This window comes from Chaetodon trifascialis, chromosome 2 (assembly GCF_039877785.1).
Source record: "Chaetodon trifascialis isolate fChaTrf1 chromosome 2, fChaTrf1.hap1, whole genome shotgun sequence".
Taxonomy (NCBI): domain Eukaryota; kingdom Metazoa; phylum Chordata; class Actinopteri; order Chaetodontiformes; family Chaetodontidae; genus Chaetodon; species Chaetodon trifascialis.
The window spans coordinates 18,939,114-18,960,345 of NC_092057.1; the positions used below are offsets into that span (position 1 = coordinate 18,939,114).

Sequence of the window (21,232 nt, forward strand, 5' to 3'; positions counted from 1 at the left end):
CCCTCTCGCTCGGGCCACCTCTTCTTTTTCCTTTGTGATCCTGAAAATGGTATTTTTGCCATCATGTTATTGCTGCTCCAGTGGGGGAGGATACAAAAGAGGCTGCTGCTGAAACGCACGTGTTTTCAGATTCATGTGATTGACCTCACCGCAAACCAAGAATAATAGCACTAGTAGAAAATCACAGGCTTTGCACAGTGTGTTGGTGTCTAATAAGATGTCGAGCTCATGGTTGTTTTACTCACACTCACTAATTTCCACCACTACCTGAAATATCACGTGCACACCAACGCACACTCTCGCACTTTTGAACAAGTGCTGTTTTCAGTTGGGACATAAACAAGAATAGATTCACCCGCCATAGTTTAGCATCTTAGCATGCTATCGTTGGCTAATTATCGCTAAACACAAAATACATTTGGAGTGCTATTAGTTATGCAGGTGTTTGGTTGTATATCAGAGTCTTGGACAGTTTGTGTATTTGTAGATCTGTAGTATCTTTGTGGCTCTTTTTGTAAAAGGTTTATTGAACTATATTTTATAGTTATAGGCGTGATTGAACTTCAGATTGTTTTTCCCTGTTGTCTTATTTGTAATCCATGCTGATTGTGGTGAAGCCAAAGACAATGTCCCACATCACGGACAATAAAATTCCTAACCTTTTATATTTGGACCTGTCAGGGTCACCGCAGCTGTTCGAGTTGATCCTGACGGGAACATGTCTGAAGCAAATGTCAAGCAATCCACCCAATAGCTGTTGAGACATTTTGCTCAAAACCTCAGATTTGAACCTCACGATGGCTCCTAGAGGGAAACTGTCATTCCAAAATTTCATGGCAAGCCACATGATGCTTGAGCCATGCCATCAGCAAATATCAAAGACAAAACAAGGTACGAACTTGAAAATGTGCCACTCCTTTCTAACTGCTGCTCAACTGTGTTTGCTAACACAAGAGGGGTGATATTATAATGTTCTTGTTATAATTCATTCACCAGATTAGGCACGAAGAAGTTGCCTAGAGGCCGTAGCTGCACGGCATTCGTATTCAACTCTTGTCAAATAAATTGTGCAAATGGCCTCAGCTTGTCCCTGATTCTTGGCTTATACTTTCACTCTTTTGTTTTTGGTCCACATCACTTGCTGGTAGAAGAAATGTGATGCTGGGAAAGAAGAGGAGGAGGATTGCTTTGCGTGGGTGCATAGCTGGGATTGATATGGACCAATGAATAATGAGTAGTCATTCATTGAATAGCATGAAGACAGGCGTAGATAGAGAATGTAAACCTCAGTGTAAGTAAACTACATGTCATGTTTTGTATTCAGTTATGCTTTGGAGAGTTTATCGTGTGCTGGGAATTCCTCTGTCGTCATAACCCGCTGTGTATTTCATTGTGTGGGAGCTGGACTTCCTCGACTTAATCAGTAAACGTTCTCAGGGATATTGGATCAGCGCCGCTCCCAGGTACAATAATGAGGTTTCGGATGTCGAGGAAACGGCAGCAGGAGGTCTCATGATGGAAAACACTGAAAAATCAATTAGGTCCAAAGCACCACAATAGCATCTTATTTCACCCTCAACAATCTGGGCAATTTGCACATAAATAGAGTGATAAAACTCTGTAATGCCCCACAAAGAAAAAGACTTCTTGCTGAATGGAAGCTCGGGAAGCTTAGCGTGCGAACTTTGTGTGATGTTCGCTTGGTGCCCTTGAAATTAAAAAAGTAAAGGCCAGGCTCAGCCACGTGTCTCCAGGATAACGGAGAAGACGATCGAGATTCGAGTGGATTGAGAGACTCAGAAAGAGACCAAGTGGGCCAAAAGAGAGAGAATATGTGTGTTGTTTGTGGTAGAAAAAGGATTTCTCAATGGAGAGCTGTCAGGAGTTGACTCACACACACAAACAGCATCTGCGTTGTTTCTTTCATTCTCTCCCGTCCGTCTCATCCACGCACACTTAGTGTACAGTGTGGCTCCACAAACAGCGCCCTCCAGCAGGTTATTGAGTGATCTGGTGCTGTCATGGTCAACTGCGGAGCTGAGGGTAAGCTGCTGTGTCGTTGCCCTCAGCCCATAGACGGCTGTCTACAGTTGGAGAGTCAGGCATTTCAACGCTACTCTGAGGTGTTTATCTGGGCCGTCACTTCCTTCCAACAGCGACTTACAGTGAAGGTATTACTTCTGCCGCAGTGAACGCACACACACACGTACACTCTGTCATCATTTACGTGGTCAGTAGAGCAGACAGACAGTCACACACTGTCAGTATCTTTGAGCGATTTGCTCTTGTGATTCTTGTTTGAATAGCAGGACATTAGCTGTCCTGGGGTTTGCTAGTTCCCTGTTTTATTTTGAAATACGTACCGCTCTCCTTGTTTCAGTAACTTCCTCTCGTGCCTTTGTGAATCATGTTTGTACCGTGTGACAAGCGTGGCATCCTTTTTTCTAGTGTTTTGTCCTCATGTTCTTCTAGTGTTGTTGGATTTTTGCTTAGTGTTCACCTCTCCCTCACCTGTTTTTGGATATTTTGGTTCTTGCCTTCTTCCTCACTCCTGTTAGCCTTTGTACTTTTGACATGTCATCAAGTTTATGGTGAACTTGTTGGCAAACAGACGCTTGTTCACACATCCAGCTGTTACAGAGCAGCGCTATAATCCTTTTGGAGTCCTGTTTGTGGCCACCTGATGAATCTAAGTCCCTAACTGTGTCTGTCTGATGTTTGGCGCTGAACAGGGAGTTTACAATAGGTTTGCTAGAGCTTTTCCTCCAAAACAATGCTTTGAGAGCAGCGGCAGTGAACCATCTCATTCTGTACATTCTTACAAACATATCAATGAGAGCTGCAATAAAAGTATTTAAATCCAGTTGGTAATGGTGGATCATTTTTTACTCAGATTTACTTCTCACATAATGTAGGGCTCATCTGTTGTCTTGCAAACATAACTTTGAGAGCATGGGGACATACAATCTTGGGCAAAAATTGGTTGATTGGTTACACACGAACATACTGCCACATGTGTACTCATGAACATGTGCATAAAATAAATCAACTCATACTGAGACAAAGACATCCCACATGCAAATTCATCCCTGCAAAGCACACTTCCTGTGTAGTTCCATTAAGGCAATTATAGGCCGCCTAAAGCAAACTCAGTGCAGAAAAGTAAAAATATTCCAGGAACATTCACAGGGGACCTCCTGCCCCTCCAGTAGATTTCATCATTTAAAATAACCTGAAGAAAATGAAGGCAGAAAGAAATTTGGTGTGTCTACATTCGGCGCTGTGATCATCACGACTGCCTCTGGAACGTGTTCTCAAATCATCCGGGAAATAACAGCTACACTCAGCTCAGCTGCCTTATGCAGAACAACACAAATGGTGCATAAATGCTTGTGTGAGTGCCAACTTGAAAGCTTCCTCTGCCCACAAGCCTGTTAAAACGAAATCTACAGGATAAATCGCAATGCCTCTTAATTGCGTTCAAGTGAAGCAGTCAGCAGGGCAGATGACACTAGATGAAGTCTGTTAAGAAGTTTCCTATTTTTATCATCCTCCGTTGCTCTGTCCTCAGCTTCTGCTCATAATAAAGCATTTCTATCTTATTTATTCACCGACATAAACAGCTCAAATGTTCAGCACTGTGGTGTGGACTTTAGCACGGCATGCTGCTGGACTAGTATTTGAGACGAGATGTAGCTCGATTCAAAATACCGTCCTCCATGTTGTTTTTCCTTAATACGCGCAGGCAGCAGGGGTATTGTGGCTTCTCCACAACTCTGTGCCTTCTTGTAACAAAGAGGGATGTTAAAAAGAGACACGCAGTGGGAAGATGAGCTGGGTGCAGTTGAGGGATAGTGGAAGAACGTGAAGAGAAAGAAAAGACGTAAGAGGGCAGCATCAGGTGTATTTAGTTCCTCCCCTGCTGCCTCCTTAATCCGTCATTTCGCTGCTGGCAGAAAGCTCAGGTGCTCTGCTGTCAGCAGGGGCATTTGTGGTCAGATGGCTGTTTGCTGCCAGGACCTCTGATTCATCCAAGTCCACAGCCCCCTGGGTATTTTTGGTCAGGTGTGTGGATTGCACTGGCAGGGGTCACTCATGAACCACTTGGGAGTGTCAGTCCCAGTCAGTATGTAGCCAAAAATCCTCTTTGAGTATTCGTCCTTTCTCTGTTACACAACAAGGCTATTTTTACACTTTTCTAATGAACAAACACAACTGTTTGGGAAAATAAGACGTCAGTGTCAAAAGACTTTTGCCTCTGGTGCAACAGCAAATTATGATTTTCTACTCAAAATGAGGCCTTTTTGTGCATGTGCTTGGATTCCTGCAGAGCAACGGGACCATCAAGAGCACAGCTCTAACTGATGCAGACCCCCATCGTCTGTTGATTCACTGCACCAATTAACACTGTCACCCTAAAAATGTTTGCATTCAATAGCTCCAAGTCCTAATGAAACACTTTTGCCTCTGCATCAGTTAGCAGACTGTCCTCACACATGCACACACGCACACACGCACACACACACACACACACACACACACACACACACACACACACACACACACACACACACACACACACACACACACACATCTCTTAGATAATACACTGTTGTCTGTGTGAAAGCTATAGTCCTAACAGTGTGTAGATATAAGGAGGAGTGTGTCCTCCAAGGCACAAAACATTTCTGTCACTCACCCTGCAGATTTAAAACACACTCAAAAATCTCCCCTATTAGTGATTTTGGTCACACTTTACATCAAGGTGCACATGTTCACCATTAGCTCGTCGCTTATTAGCATATATATTAGTAGCATATTGGCTTTTTCTTAGTTATTATAAAGCAGTGAATACTTTATTATGGGGGTTTGGGTTATTAAGGGTTGGATTATTAAGTTTGTAATTTGTGTACAACAATGTCTTTACTATCAATAAACAGTAATTAATTAATCCTGATTAATATTGTTATGGTGACTGATAAGGGGCCAGTATGCTGCTAATATACATGCTAATGCTACTACATCATGGTGAACATGTGTACCTCAGTATAAAGTGTGACACTGATTGTTTTATACTCTCACTTCCTTCGCTTCTGAAGCCAGGAGCTGATTCATCCTGAACAGAAAACAAAATAATTAGATAGTGGCAGGAGCACACTGTACATACATTTATATACTGTACATAATCATCCTGTCCATGTATGTATATTCACTCAGTATTTATATATTTTCATAACTTACAGAACACAGAGAATAGATAGATAGATAGATAGATAGATAGATAGATAGATAGATAGATAGATAGATAGATAGATAGATAGATAGATAGATAGATAGATAGATAGATTTTTTTTTCACATTTTTCGGTCCGTTCCACTCACCATTCTTTATTCTTAACCGTTCTTTAACTTTGTTTCCTCGGCTTTATGTTGCCTCTTAGCTGTCGAAAGCAATCAAAAAACAAGTCAAATTCCTTGTATGTGTGCACATCCAGTACTAAGCCACTTTGGATTTTGATAAATAGTTTGGCTGGGAGAAAAGAGAGCATAAGATAATACAAGAGGAAGAAATTGAGGCCGGTGAGGGAGGAGAAGCGTGTGAGTGCCGGAGGAGGTGTCTTATCTTCTTCTTCAGGGTTGAACTGTTTAATTAACGCCACCACACTTACCACCTCCAATCTCAAGAGTGATTTCTGCCTCTCGTCTCGCCTCGCTCTCGCTGCTCTTTCTGTATCTCTTCGTCTTCCTCGCTCAGTTCGCTTGCATTCACCTCAGTCTCAGTGTTTATCTTTTAATTAAAACCAGCAGATTACAAACAGATTCCCGCCGCAACCGCCGCACAATAGCAACAAACGGTTCAATATCATGCTAATTGGTCGTCGAATCAATGCGTTTATGAGAGGACGTTCAGCTGTCTCCCTCGCTGTGAAGTCGTCTTGTCTCTGTACTTTCTTTCTTTTAATTCACTTTGGGAATTGCTTTTTAAAACGAGCCACGACGGCACTTTGCTTTCGCCTCTTCTCGTCTATCCACTCCGCTCACCTTTCTCTTTCTCTCCTCCCTCTGTCTTCTTCCAACACTTCTCTCCATCTGTGGCTCTCCTCTGTCCGTCTCAGGGAGAGGAGGTGAGAATGAGAGTCTGGCAGGAGGTTCTCCCAGCACACCCAGGACATGTGGGCGAAATCACACTACTCACCAAGGCCCTTATATTGCTTTCTGGCTTCGAAACTGCCACGGAAACGCCGGGCTGACTTATTGTAACATCATTCAACCCTTTATCCCAGATGTTCTGTTTACCACTTACATAACGTCATGACCTTTCTGCTCCGTCCACTGTTTACAAGAGATTGCCCTGCTTTAAAGTGAAGTTATTTATTAACACTTTGCAACGAGGTGCATGAAATACTGAGTAATTACTAAAGAATAAATCAGTCAAGATTACACCAAGAGTTGGCTGTATTCCCAGACTGTAAAAGGTCATTTATAGGTGCTTTATTGATTAATCAGAGGGTTGATAGTCGGGCAGCATGCTGCACAGTTTGAGCTGAAACAAAACCGCCTGGTATTTTGCTTTTCAGCCTCCCGAGTGAAAATCCTTAAGAGTTAAAGGTGAGGCGACGATAGAGGGAGGGAGCGACTGAGACAAAGAGATGGGAGATGAATTGGCCCTCTAAAGGGCAGCCGATGTGCAAAAAATGTCCCATCGAGTGGCTCCTGTCTGCCAAGAAAGAGAAACATGAGTTAGTAGCAGATTAGACAAACATTAGTCAAAGCTTTTCCAGCCTTATCGGCTTGTTTTAACAATCAGCATATTCATTCTTTTACTCAGATATTTCGTAACCACAAGGTTAAGGTATTTATTTACTGAAATTCCACTTGTTCGGCACAAAAATGGGCCTTTTCTTTCTTTGTCTCTGACACAAACACTTCCTCTGAGCCGGGACTGTGCGTCTGTGTGTGCGTGTGCCTTAATAATCTGTCTGCTTGCTTTCGTGAAGGCGTTACGTCTTAGCTTTACATCTGTTCACGCTGCCTTTCCTGCGTGTTTGGGTTTGTTTTGTGTGTGTGATGTTGGAAGGTGGCAGTGATTAATTGCACAGTAGGGTTTGAACAAGCATTGTTTAATTAAATCCTCTGATAATGTCAAAGTTTATGTTTCCTGGGAGACAAGAGGTTGGGCCTTGTGCATCCCCTCAGCTGTTACCCACAATTAATCACAGCGTGTGTGTGTGTGTGTGTGTGTGTGTGTGTGTGTGTGTGTGTGTGTGTGTGTGTGTGTGTGTGTGTGTGTGTGTGTGTGTGTGTGTGTGTGTGTGTGAGAGATTCTCCTTACAGCACCTTGGGGTAAATAAGAATCAAAGGGCGATTCTGGTATAATGAAAATGATCTGAAAATTTTTTCAGTGTGAACGTGTCACAGTCGATGTTGCACAAGAGTTTCTTATTCTGCCACTCGGAGCTGTTTTGTAACCCCGGTCCATTTAAGTCCTGCCCCCCAGCCTTTGATATGAGTAAGACTTTTATCAAATAAGTGCTTGATCAGGTGTGACATTACCAGCTCTCTGCCAGCTCTCTCTCTGCTCCTGTTTTTCTGTCTGAGTTTCTGTATATTCAGTATATTATAAATCTGAACCTTACCAGAACTTCAGCACTGAAGCTGAAAGCACTCTCTCTATGTAATGGCTTTTCTTCCTTTTGTCAGCTAATACTCTTTCCACTTTTATTCACCTCCTACACCCTCAAGTTAGACACATCGATTCTTCTTACAGAACTAATGGATTTGCACTAAATAACAACACCGAGACATCAGTTTCCTTCGTCGGAAACTGCAGGAAGCTGCAGGAAATAATGGCTGTATGCTTTCATTTTTAAATTGTGCAAAGGAAACGTTACCTTATTTGCCTTGTTACATGCATATGTAGACATACTGTAAATAATATTTTTAAATCAATCATTTCTGTTTACATAGAAAACTGCTAACATGAGTTTGACAAGCACAGTTTGTTTCGTGATGGTTGCAGCATGTGTGTGTGTGTGTGCCTCAGCCTTTATCAAACAGCTCTCCACTCCTCTGTCCTGCTCAGGGTATCACCACAGCCTCCCCTCCTCTCCCTACACCTCTACGGCTGGACCTGATGGTCAGAGGTTACCTCCGTCTGGCACGCTCTCCTCTGAATACCTGAACCAGGGCGGCTCCACAAAGGTCCTCCTCCTCATCTGCAACACGGCAGGATCTGGCCAGCAGGCTGTCAGGTGAGCCATACGCTGATTTCGAGTTGTTATTGTTGTTTAGTTGTTATTGAGCTGGCATCACGTACTCAGTTTATTCAGCTGGAGAGTGAGGCCTTCTGCTGAATAGGTTCTGTTAGGCACAAAGCAGAGTCACTTCTCTTAGATTTCCTTTATGAGATTGCTTTTGAAGATGTTTAATGTTACATTCATGAGGCCATTTTTTAGAGCTTGTTCAAGTACCGCCGTAGAGAATGGAATACCTCATACCTCTTTATTCTTTTTCCCTTTCTTCTTCCAATGCTGTCTAAATGTCAACATCCCATTTCTGTCCCGCTTCGTTCTGTAGTATATCTACTGCATGAATGCCGCAGACTGGTTTCATTAAGCTCGAGCTCCCGTTCAGCTGGAAGCTGACAGTGTAGAAAGGTGGAGTCGAACATTGTGCTCAAGTAGAAGCACTTAACCTGTGAAAGTTAGGTTTAATCGGCTGCCATATGTTACTCTAACAAGGGTAGGCAGCATCATTAAGTTGCTCCGCACCTCGAATGCATCTGATGTACAACAACGACACGGCTGGACCGAACAGCGGAAGCAGCAGTAATCCACAGCACAGCTGGATGGACGCTTTGTGTTTGTCGCTCACAGGTCAGCCGTGTTGTTTTGTTTGAGGATAAACATCCCACAGGGGCCGAGTAGCATTGCTAAATGCTCTTATCACATTTACCTCTTCAGTAATGCAGGCAGCATCACAAATATGAAAAGGATCCAGACTCGTATAAGATGAGGAATTTTGGAGTCTGCTGAGAAGTGAGCAAGGATTTAAGCACCTAATCCAAATTGATGCATGATAATGTTGCAGCTACTTTAAAGATTAAACCGCTACACTACAAAGGATCATAGCTGAAGCAGAGCAGGCGTCTGATAGTCCAGCTGAGCTTCCAGTGATTCCAATGAAATACTTTACAGTGATGAAAACATTTAAAATCGCAGCACTAAACACATCTCTGATCACAGTTCAATATGAAGACTCCTGGCGCTCGATTTAGTCAAGGATCATGTATCAAATCATTTGTCCAGCAAACATCCAAATTATTGAACCGATGACAGAAAGGTGTCCTTCAGTGGATGCATTTAAGACCCATGAACTGTATATTTCAGTTAACATAGAATCCACACTTCTTTGTTCCTGTTTTGCTGTGCTTGTTTGTTTATGACAGCCTCCTCTTTTAAAGTGACTATATTTTGTCTGTTTCTTCTTCAGTTTAGCCAGCATGTCATTTTGCATTAATGTGAATTTTGTCAGGCATGAATTCAACTGCTGGAAACATTTCACTTTGGTGCACACTGACTAGGTCGCCGAGTTCCTGCTGGGTTTTTTTAGAGGCACATTCATGTTGCACACATCGTGTTCCTCTCATGATCAGTGCTCTGTCAGGTTTAGTCCAAGAACTGCTGTTAATGTCAATAAATTTAAATTACTGTAATGTTCCTGAACCCATCACAAGGCATTGTGTGCTTTGCAACACAGACCATAAATCTAAGTGTTCATTTGACCAAGAGTAGACAATAACCCTCTGATACTAAGGGGTTTATTGTGTACATTATTAGGAGTCTTTAGTCATAAGGAGGACTCAGATTTCCCTGCAGGGATTGACAGAGTCTAACCTATTATTGACACAAGGAAGGAAGGAAGGAAGGAGGAAGGATATATATATATATATATATATATATCCTCAGCCATCCAGTTTCATCTTGTGCTCATTGGAGCTTGATCTTCTTGCTCTTGAGTACACAGTGTTCAAGCTTATACACTTCCATTCCATTTGTTTGGATGGGAACAGAACAGACATTCCTGTGAAAGGCCTAACAGTGTCAGTGTGTGACATTTGAGGGCTCATTTTTCCACACGCCGCAGGACTCGTGTGCTCGTATACATTGTGGTAAACGTAACGTTTCGAGACAATATCATCAGCTTCATTGATTTTTGTAAATATATGTTTATTCTGATTTTGATGGCAGCAACATGTTTCAAACAAGTTGGGACAGGAGCAACTAAAGACTGGGAAAGTAGTGGAATGCTCCAAAAACACCTGTTTGGAACATTCCACAGGTAAATAGGTTCATTGGTAACAGGTGATAGTATCATGATTGGGTATGAAAGGAGCATCCTGGAAAGACTCAGTCATTCACAAGCACGGATGGAGTGAGGTTCACCACTTTGTGAACACATGAATGTATCAAGGATGTTACTACATGGACTCAGGGACACTTTGTAAAACTGTTGACTGTAAACTCAGTTTGTTTGCAGATGATTGCATTATGTTTTTATTTGCGTTTTATGCTTTGTAAACATGGCCAAAAGTAACACCCAAACAAAATATGTGGATCCGATCTTCTGGGACGATTTTGCACAAGATTTTCGAACCCGGCTGCTTGGATTTGCTCCCCTTCAGCCACAAGATCCTGATCCAAAAGGTGTTTGATGAGGTTGAGGTCAGGACTCTGTGTCCTGACCTCAACCTCGTTGAGTTCCCTGACTCCAATCATGGGAAGACCATTTCTGTACACACTTTACTTTGTGTGCTGGGCCACACATATATGGCACATATTTGGCTGTAGCATTAAGGTTTCCCTTAACTGAGACCTGTTGATCTGCATTATAATACTGAGAGATAACAAACAGCAGCACCACAAACTACAGCCTCCAAAATAACCGTAGAATGTCATCTCTAAAACATCCATGAACATAGGATCCATTGAGGGGATGTCGTCTCAAACTACATTAGTTTTAATTAGCTCTAAAACCTTGGAACTTTAATCATCAGCATGCCTTGATAATCTGTGCAAGATCCTGAAATACTTGACCAACACAGCTGCCTCTCCCATTAACCTCACATGTAATAGCCTCTAATACAGCCAGTGCTGTGCAGTCAGAGGGAGCACAAGCCTCGAGTTAACCTCGAGACAGAGAGCCCATTATGAGGCACTGATGCACTGATGACATACAGACTGGTTTCTCAGCTTCGTTCGGCCCCCTGACCCCACATTTCACCGCTTTACGCCATCCGTGCAGGACACAAGGCACCAGCAGTGCGGCCTTGATGCACTTGACACCTGACAGCTTGACAGATGTTGTGATGACACGCTGAGCTGCAGTGACCTTTAAAGTGGCACTTTCTCTACTTTCAATCAGCCCTAGCTTCATGGAAATGAGTTCGTGTTTTGCAGTGTGGATGACTTGCTAAGTTAATCAGTCTGGAAACGTTGAAGTTGAAGAATTTCTTGATTTTCACAGTGCAACACAAACAAATACTGCCAGCCCGTTTTTATTTGATTATTTGATTTAAAATTATGTGTAGCTTAAATATTCATTCAAATATTCATAAAAACAACTGAGATATATGCAAACTGGGATATGTTGCTAGACCTGTCTTTATGTACACTATAGCATTGTCTTTACCTTTTTATTTATCTCCTCTCCTCTCCTCTCCTCTCCTCTCCTCTCCTCTCCTCTCCTCTCCTCTCCTCTCAGGTTTGGACCTCCATTTCTCATGCGTGAGGACAGGAGCATCTCCTGGGACCAGTTGCAGCAGAGCATCCTCAGCAAACTCTATTATCTGATGCTGAATGGATCTCAGGCTCAGGTAATGCCCCGCACTGCCAATCACCAGTCGCCCACTCTATTCTGTGCCCCGGACCCGTCGGCTCAGGGCTTCCCTCAGCTTCTTGACTCCAGCAGGCTGAATTATAATAGCAGTGCAGAGCAGAGATTAGTTAGAAGTTTGATCAGTTTTCATTCAGGTTTGGTTCTGGGTTTCAATTAAATAGTTGTCTGGGTCTGGGTACGATGTCTCAGTCACATTTGAAGCTATTGTAGAAATCTCAACAAAGGGTAAACCACAAAACAGTGTGTTTAAAAAGAAAGGCTGTCACATGCTTGTTTTTCATGATTTTCATGATTTTCTCGTTCTCATTGCTCTGCTGAGGCTACAAAATACATTTCCTGCTTAGCATATGGAGTGAATAATAGTTGGATTTGCTGTTGTTGAAGGATGAGTAACTCTTTGTTTGTGGTCCCTTGCAGTATTGTACTGGCTCCTCTATTATTACATATTGTGGCTCTTGAGCGTTGGTTTATTTATAGGCGCTTTTTTCCTCATAATCTTTCACACAAACGTGTTGATGTTTTGTGCTGCTGCACCAACGCTTAGTTGTCCCACCTGATGCATAAAATTCAGTTTTGGTTCGGTTCTATTCTGAGTTCCACATTCAGTCATTCAGAGGAAAGAAAAGTTAGATTTGCAGCACTGGAAGCTGCTTTTAATCAATTCACATTGTCCATATCGCAAAAGAGTGCACCTCAGGACATATTTACACACATGCACACACACAGGCCAATTATGGGAGAGTAATAATGGTTTTATGTGCTGAGCATACATTTAATTAAGTCACCGCCCACACAAAGCCAAATCACACAAATCCTCATTTTTACTTCTGTGTAGGAAGGTCTGTATTTTAGAATAATGAGACGATAAAAAGCAGATTCGAATCACACTGCATTCATTTGAAATGTGCTCGGTTACTTCCACAGCGGACGCACGACTGCTTCCTTCCTGCGTTCAGATTTACACGACACCTCCTGTCTTCCTCCGGTGTTTGTGGTCTGGGCAGCCTGTCATGAACGTAAAATCACCTCTTCAGCTTCGTCTGTTTGTCTACAGACAGTTCAAGTGCTCTGTGCACCGCATGCCCTAAACCACAGCCCCGCTCTCCGATGCACGCACTCACGCACACGCTCTGTCCCCGCGGCTGGTCGCCGAGTTGCCATGGGCAACGCCATGGTGACAGGCAATATTTGAGATGGCCTTATCCGGAGCGAGCAGCTCCCAGCTTCATAAGAAAAGAGCCGAAGAGGAGGAGAAAGAGAAATATCAGGCTGGTATTTACTGATCAGTATCTCAGTCTCTTCGTCACCTCCTCAAAGCCGGTCCTGCCAGATGCAAACTGGCTGAACCTCCCTTTTTTCTGGTGTCACTTCTTTTCTCACCAAGGTCTTCTGGTTGCAGATGTGTAAATATAATGTCCTAATAGTGCAGGCCTTCCATTTTTTGCTGATTGGTTCTCCAAGCTGTAATCTGCTGTGAAAACAAGAGGGTGGCACTGCCTCATGTCTTCACCTACACTCAACATAATGCTGTTTATGTTCTTCCTTCCTTTGACAGGCGGCCAGTGTGTGAGTGCTGCCAATAATTTGGTCGGCCTCGCTTCTTCATGAGGTGTTTTGGTGCCACCCAGAGGTTTGTTGTGCAAGATACAACTATCAGTTTCATGGTTTAAAAAAAGGAAAGCACTGCTTTCGAGTCATAACCCAGCTTCTCTTTCTAAGCCCTGTTAAAGCACAGGAGCCAAGAGCTGTGTGTGCTCAGAGACAAACAGCCGCTCAAGTGATTTTAGAGGCAGAAGAAAGGTTTGAGGACTGCAGAAGAGTTGAGTCGGTGTGGACAACTTCCAGATCTGCTTTTTGTCACCAAGCCACAGCAACTCAATGACTGCCATGACCCAAAGAGGGAAAATATGTTGACCAGAGTGTTCCCCCTTGATGTTTTACCTAACGTTTTTTAGATTTTCAAGAACCGCGCAAGGAAAAAATATTTCACATAGAAGTTTAAGTGGCTTTTCCCCTTGAGATGTCGTTCAGCTGATTCCAGATCAACAAACACATAGATGTGAAATGACTGAAGGAATTCACCAGTTTTTAAGTTCCTTATCCTGGCATTGGTTAAACCCCTAAAAACTCATCTCTGTTCATTAAAATGACCTATTTAGAAGTTTTGTTTTTTCCCCTCTCTTTATGCCTTAAAGTGAGTTGCTTTCATTTCGTATGCAGGGATCTATGAATATGCAAATAGCTGCTGCCTCTATCTCCACCCACTCCTCTGCCGCTGGCCTGCAGAGCATGTCACCGACCTGCTCACCAAACTCACAAACCTCCGCTTGTTTTCTGTTTTGTTCGCTTGTATTAAATCACCCGGAGTGATTTGAAGTAGATGACAAAAATGGGGGGGGGGGTGAGATTACCAGATTTCATTTTATGTGCTGTATGTGAGCCTTCCCCCTTCCCGAAGATTGTTTTAAGTTTCTGTGGCTGTGGCTGAAATATCTGGTCATCATGTGCAGAGTACCATCACCTCTGTTTTCCAGAGAGTTTGATTTTATTCACATCCTCCAGTAGAAGCTTGTGGATGCTTTGCTCTCCAAGTTCACATAAAAATGGACCAAACTCTTGCAGGATTACTCATTCGCATGATGTGTCTTGTCTGCTCTTCATTATAGTCTAGTTGGTAGATACAGCCAGCCATCTGAGTGTGTACCTGCCCAGGCCCTGAAAAGTGAAAGGACTGTGCCTTTTTTCTTTTGCTGCTTTAGGCCCCTATTAGCAAACCAATTTATTTCTCTTTATTCTTGTCTGCAGTGCCTATTCTCCGATGGCAGCCCACTCAAAATTAGTGCATTAGGCACCAGGTTTTTCCCGCTGCCTTCTAATAACCGGGCCCTCTCGTCCTCCCTGCTGAGGTCGCAAAGGAGTAATAATACATCTGTAAACACAGTTTTCAATTTCAGTGCAGAGGCGGTGCTGTTGTGGCGGTGATGTTGTGTATAGATGCTGCATGATTCAGCCGTAAATGAGAGAATTATTGGACTTACACAGCAATGAATTTCAAGAATCGTCCAAATGCTGAAAGTTTCCTGCAAGTGCTCTCTGATTCTAAATGACTTTAAGCGGCTTTGCGATACCCTTTGCTTGCCTTGTTTGTCTCCATTCAGATGACTTATTCTGACATCCACTTACTGCTCTGAATCAGTGCTTGTGGCTGTTAAGCGTTGTTAGACCTGCACACAATAGTCTGCCACAGTTTTTAGAATTTTACATGAGAGACTTTTGTGTTTGAGTTGATCAAAGCTCAAAGCAAAAGTGAAATTTAGATGAAATATCTTAAATCAAGGTTATATATTCTTTTTGTCTGACAGGATATCTTCTTACCAGGCAGTTTTCATGTTCAAGGATTTGACCTGTTTCAATTTTCTGGAAATAGTTTTATTACTTCTTACTGAGATTATACTACAACCTCCAGACTTAGAAAGCTGTTTGATCGACACGAACAAAACTGCTTTATCAAAGTTTTGAATGTATCCGGGCAAATATTCTTGTTTTCAATAGATAACTGTGGGTTCTGTGAGGCCAGATATTTTAACTTGTTTTTTAAAATCTTGGTAAGTGAAAATCTCCTGCCAATTTTGCTTATTTTAAGTAACATTTCCCCCATTTTATTGCATTTTTTCTTGTTTTTGAGAGCTGAGGTTTTGCAGTGCTTTGAGTTTGCCTGTCTTAGAGGATAGAAGTGTTTTTTACGGCAGCAACTATGAACATTTTCACACACACACAGAAAAAGCTAACTAGATTTCTCAATTAGGGCTGGAATTAAGTATGAGGGAGTTTGTACTATCGTCAGTTTTATTTTGACTGTTTTAAACACACACAGTGGAAATACTTCTCCATGCAGGTTAAAAAAAATCAATGTTGATGATGATGATTGTTCATTGTTCTATTTTTTTTAAATTTTTTTTTTATTTATTAAAATCGCATCAGCACTGAATTTGAGGCTCCTCATGAAGAGAGTCTTTTACTGCAGGAGGCAGATGTCATGGGTTTAAGCTCTTTACAGACACTGCAGTACGATGTGCATTTCTCTCCCTGCAGAACGCTGGGGTGCTGTTTAAGATCAGAGTGGTGGGGGGAGCGGCAGCCTACAGCTACCTGTCCCCGCAGGACAGCAGGCCACTGTACCACCCTGCAGTTGACAGGTAGGACACACACACACACACACACAGACCCACACATACACTCACACACAGAAAAACCATGTGCTTTCACAGACACACACTCATAACGACATATCAGTACAAGACAGTCTTTGTTCATGTGTTAGATCCATAGTGGCACGGTGACACTGTCACCTTACAGATAGAAGGTCCCAGGTTCGATTCCCGCCGGGGGTGCTGTGGGCGCTGGGGGGGCGTGTCCTCCATCATGCCTTTGGTGCCTACTGCCCTTTGTCTTGAGGCCTTTCTGTGTGGAGTTTGCATGTGTTCACCTGGGGTATCCTCCACAAAAAACCCCACTAAAAACTTGCAAGAAGACCACCACCTGACCAACGGTGACAACAAGGAACTGGGTCCCCGGGCGCCGCTGCCGGCTGGCAGCCCACCGCTCCTGGTCTGCCGCAGAGGAAGGACTTACCAGGATGGGTCAAACGCGTAGTGTTGCTTTTGGCGGCCTGTTTTAATTTTAGTCTAGTCTAGTCTTTGTGTCAAGCTGTCATTTTAGTTTTTACTAAGTACCTAGTAGTATAGACAAAACCAAAATTTTCTTTTAGCCAATTCAAACAAGGTTGTCTTATTATTATATTATTGTTACCTTATAGACTCAAGAATACATCCATTCCAGACACGGAAAACGCTCTGATTTGAATTTACAACATATTTATTTTACCAACCAAAGCCGGCTGGCCGGCCATCGATCCCGTTCTCTGTGTCAGCTGTCTGTCGTTAACGCTAACCTACCGCAGCTGCATCTTCTAAATAATGCCGTGAGTGGGAACTAATGCCGTGACATCGCCTGCGACTGCGCAGTGCGACCTGATGCAGCCCCTGAAGTGAGACACAGGAAACAGAAATACTGCAAAATAATAACAACGCGACTAAACAAGACGAAATAATGTTAGAACATTTCGTCTCGTCTCGTTTTAGTCAACAGAGTTTTTATTTTGTAAACCACATCTAGTCTCGTTTTTATTCGTCAACAATATTGCATTATATATTTAATTATAGTTGTCACATGACCAGCATTTACATTGCATCTCGTCTCGTTTCAGTCACGTGATAAAGGTTCATTGGCGACGATATTTAGTCATAATTTTCGTTGACAAAAGCAACACCACATGCAGAGGAATAATTTCACCAAAAAGCATGACATGTGCATGTTGTGTGTGTTGTTGTGTTCACCGACGCCTGGCATGTTGTGTGGTGATTAATAAAGTATGGATCTTAAATCTCAAATCTTAGTCAGTCCATGCACATCCTGCCATACAGTACACACATACTCATGAAACGCTGATAGGCACAAGTTCCATGTTGCCTTGAAGCTGGAGTGTTAAAATATGAATGAGTTACATGAAAATGACTTGTAAAAGCTATTCCAGCATTGGTGAATCACTGCTAGTGAAAGCACAGTCACTTGTCAAGGTAAATGGAGAAAACAAATAACTGTATCAGAGCTGAATTTGAACTGAACACATGAACTCATATTCAGAGCCATGGCGGACAGGTTGTCTTGGTCATTAGAGAAAAAGCCTCAGCTCCTTTCAGGACTGAATGGGCTGTAAGAGGATTAGAGAGACGTGAGTATAATGATCAGATCAGACTGATGGTGTGAAGATAAGGCCGTGATTACCTGCGTGATAAAGACAATCAGGTTGTCACCATACAGCCTGTTCTGGATTAGACACTCAGTTTTGTGTGTGTGTGTGTGTGTGTGTGTGTGTGTGTGTGTGTGTGTGTGTGTGTGTGTGTGTGTGTGTGTGTGTGTGTGTGTGTGTGTGTGTGTGTGTGTGTGTGTGTGTGTGTGTGTGTGTGTGTGTGTGTGTGCTTTGTGTGGGAGCACTTCTCCTTCTGCCCACTCTGTGCCAGCTCTGCAGAGGGCCATGACATGCTTGTACAGGCACAAGTGCACAGCATTGCAAGAATTACAGCCGAAGCTGGTTTCAATTCAATTCAATTTACCTTTATTAGTCCCGCAAGGGGAAATTCCAATTTACAGCAGCACCAGTAAAAGATAGATAGATAGATAGATAGATAGATAGATAGATAGATAGATAGATAGATAGATAGATAGATAGATAGATAGATAGATAGATAGATAGATAGATAGATTAAAAACAATAAGTATATACAAAAGAGTGTAATAAAAATAAACATTATCTTAAGAAATTATATTGCAATAATTACAATGTGAAATGCACAAAAATAAATAGAATATAAGACAGTGAAAGAGAGAAAGATGCAATAAAAATGACCATAAAATTCAAGCACAAGCTCCTGAGGATTCATGACTATATGAAAAACTATTTCAACTTGAGTTTGAAATGATCCACTTTAACTGCTTTGTTGAGGAGTTTCACATATCGATCCCCTGCACAAAAAAAAACAAAAACAGCTGTCCAAATGAGAAATGATAAAGGTTCAGCTTCTTTACATGTATGCACACTTTTATTTCCAGTGATTTTTCAAATACATAGCAAACATTTGCTGATTCCAGTTACTTAAATGTAAAGCTTTGCTGCTTTTGGACTGTTGCTAAGACAAAAGAAGCAGTCTGAAGGCGTCACTTTAATCGATTGATCATGAAAATATTTGGTTGATTAATTGATCATGAAAATAGTCATTAGTTGTGGCCCTAAATATCTCACAGATTATATATTTTCACCATTTCCTCTCTTGCATGCTGTGATACTGTTAACGATTCTCTTTTACTGATCCTTTTCCGAGTTTGATTCGAAGTTGTCGAAGTTGTCTAATATAATTCAGTTGTCTAATATAATTCACACCATCAGCATCACGTCATTACCAAAAAATTACAATGAAGCACTTGATTTGATGTTGCCAGGTGTCTTTGGTCCTCAGCTTAAAGTTTTCGGAGGATAATTAAACATACTGATTTTCAGTTTCCTGTTAAATCATCATCTTGCATTAGTGCTGCTTGCCAGCATGTTTTAATATTTGCCACTGGAATTGTTATAGACTGTTAGAGAAAGAAGAAGAAGAAACGTACTTTATTTATCACATCACACGGTGAGTTAGTTGCACACTACACGCCATACTTCGATCCTCCGCAGCAGACCAAGAGCGGTGGCAGCTGCCAGCTGCCAGCTGCCAATTGCCAGCCGACACCAGCACCCGGGGACCAGTACTTCTTCGTCACCATTGGTCAGGTGGTCATCTTCTTGCATGTTTTTAGTGGGGGTTATTAAGGAGGTAAACACGGGGAGAACATGCAAACTCCGCACAGAAAGGCCCCCTTTTTCCTTGAGCAGCAAGCACCGAAGGCTTGGTGGAGGACACGCCACCAGCGCCCACAACAGGATTCAAACCGGGGACCTTCTAGCTGTGAGGCGACAGTGTTACCACTTGTGCCACCATGCTACCTACAGTGTCTGATCCGAGAAACTGCTGCTGCTCTGGCATTTCATTTCTTATAGGTGGTGCCTCCAGGCTCCAGAGTCTGTGGCTCTGTGTCTTGCCTTAGTATTTATGGTGATACAGACCTCAGGAAATGTCTGTTTTATTGTCAACAACTCCACAAAGTCTTCTAAATTGTGTGAATTGATTCTGTAGGAGAGCTTGTGTTGTGACTGTGACACCAAGGGAGAGAACACTTCTTATCTGGCCAGATGTGTCTCTACACCGTGTTGACAAGATCTATAAGCATGACCCCACATATCTAGTGGAGGTATTCGTCTGTGCTAGCAATCTCCAGACTGTCTATCCAGAATTCAGATAGTCTGCGAAATCAAAGGGAATTGATTTTCTCTGAAACATCCGTCACTCCATCATGTTCCAAAAAGGAAAAGATTACATCTTTAAATCTGCCATGGCTCTCTCTCAGTGCTGTTTGGCTGTTGAATACTGATGCTGCTTTATCTTTCCTCCTGAGATCAAAGCAGTGAAGGTAACCTCTGCAGTACAAACAGAACACCCTTCTTTACATCATGCCTCGGTGTCGGACGTTTACATATTAATGCATGATGTGAAGCCGGATCTCACCTGTGCCCGGTGTGTAATCCTGCTGTCGCCAGAGTGCGAGTGTGTTTCTGTCAATCAAGGTGAAATGAAATGGGGAAGTAAAGCATCAGCAAACATTCAAAGGAAGTCTCATTTTCACCGTCGCCGCAGCAGGTCTGTTTTTCTCTGCAGGACGACTTCAGCCTCCCTTGGTTTTCTGGTTTGAAGCTTTGGAGTTGAGGCAGTGCTTTCTGATGAAACTAAGTTCCAGAGAACGTATAGTTCGACTGAAAATGTGATTTTCCACTTCTCCTGTGTTGTAGAGCTCTGAAGTTCTGTGGCCCTGGGGGACCTCTCCATGTGAAGCTGGTCATCGAGTGGGAGCACAAGACTAAGGAATGGTGAGCTGTGTGCACAAACATTTTACATTCCAGTTGTGTATGCTTATGTAAACAAACATGTAGGCAGAGCACACACACTGCCTATCAGCTGCTGTGGATGTCATTTTATCATCGGCTGGAGACTCAGAGCACACAGTGATTTAGTTCATGTCTGTCAAAAGACAAGAAAATACACTCCCACTGATCCAGACGCAGTAAACACAATTCCGCAGGTGAATGGAAACAATTATCATTATCATTCTGCTACAGCGGAAGAAAACTCTGGCTTGTTTGTGTTTGTCACAATCATCTTGGGCAACGCAAAGCTCAGGATGCAGCGATGGTGCCCTTGCAAAATAGTGTCGTGGGGGGACCTTGTTATGGTGGAGCATTTGAGCAGTGAGCCCTGGCACAAACATGGCTAAGTACCTGCAAAAAAAAGATGCTAGCTTGTTTAGTGTTTGGGTAATTGTCCATTTTGAGCATAGACCAGCATGTAGGTTGCTAGCTGCAGGTTGTAGTTGTTTTAAAAACGGTAACAAGCAGATGGCTTATGCCTGGATCAGACTACACAAGTCCAATTTAATTTGTCATGGCTGACCAATCACTAGCGTCGTCGTTGCCAATCATGAATAACAATCGAGGCATCTGGGACGCTCCGCGACACCCCGACACAAAGATTTTTTTGTCTTGGCACACCTAGTGTGTCATCTCCCACGACATGTTCCTGAGTGTTGACCAGTCAGGTGCCCCCTCCAGATCCCAGTCAGAACAAACATGGCAA

General features: G+C 42.7%; 1 protein-coding gene across 1 annotated transcript in view; it reads left to right on the forward strand.

The window, feature by feature from the left end:
* Positions 1–21,232, forward strand: part of usp43a (ubiquitin specific peptidase 43a) — a 109,069-nt gene that overhangs the window by 64,601 nt on the left and 23,236 nt on the right. Inside the window, exons 7-10 of the mRNA XM_070983226.1 lie at positions 8,083–8,251; positions 11,763–11,874; positions 15,990–16,093; positions 20,392–20,469. Coding sequence (XP_070839327.1) covers positions 8,083–8,251; positions 11,763–11,874; positions 15,990–16,093; positions 20,392–20,469 — 463 coding nt within the window. The remainder of the gene's footprint in view (positions 1–8,082; positions 8,252–11,762; positions 11,875–15,989; positions 16,094–20,391; positions 20,470–21,232) is intronic.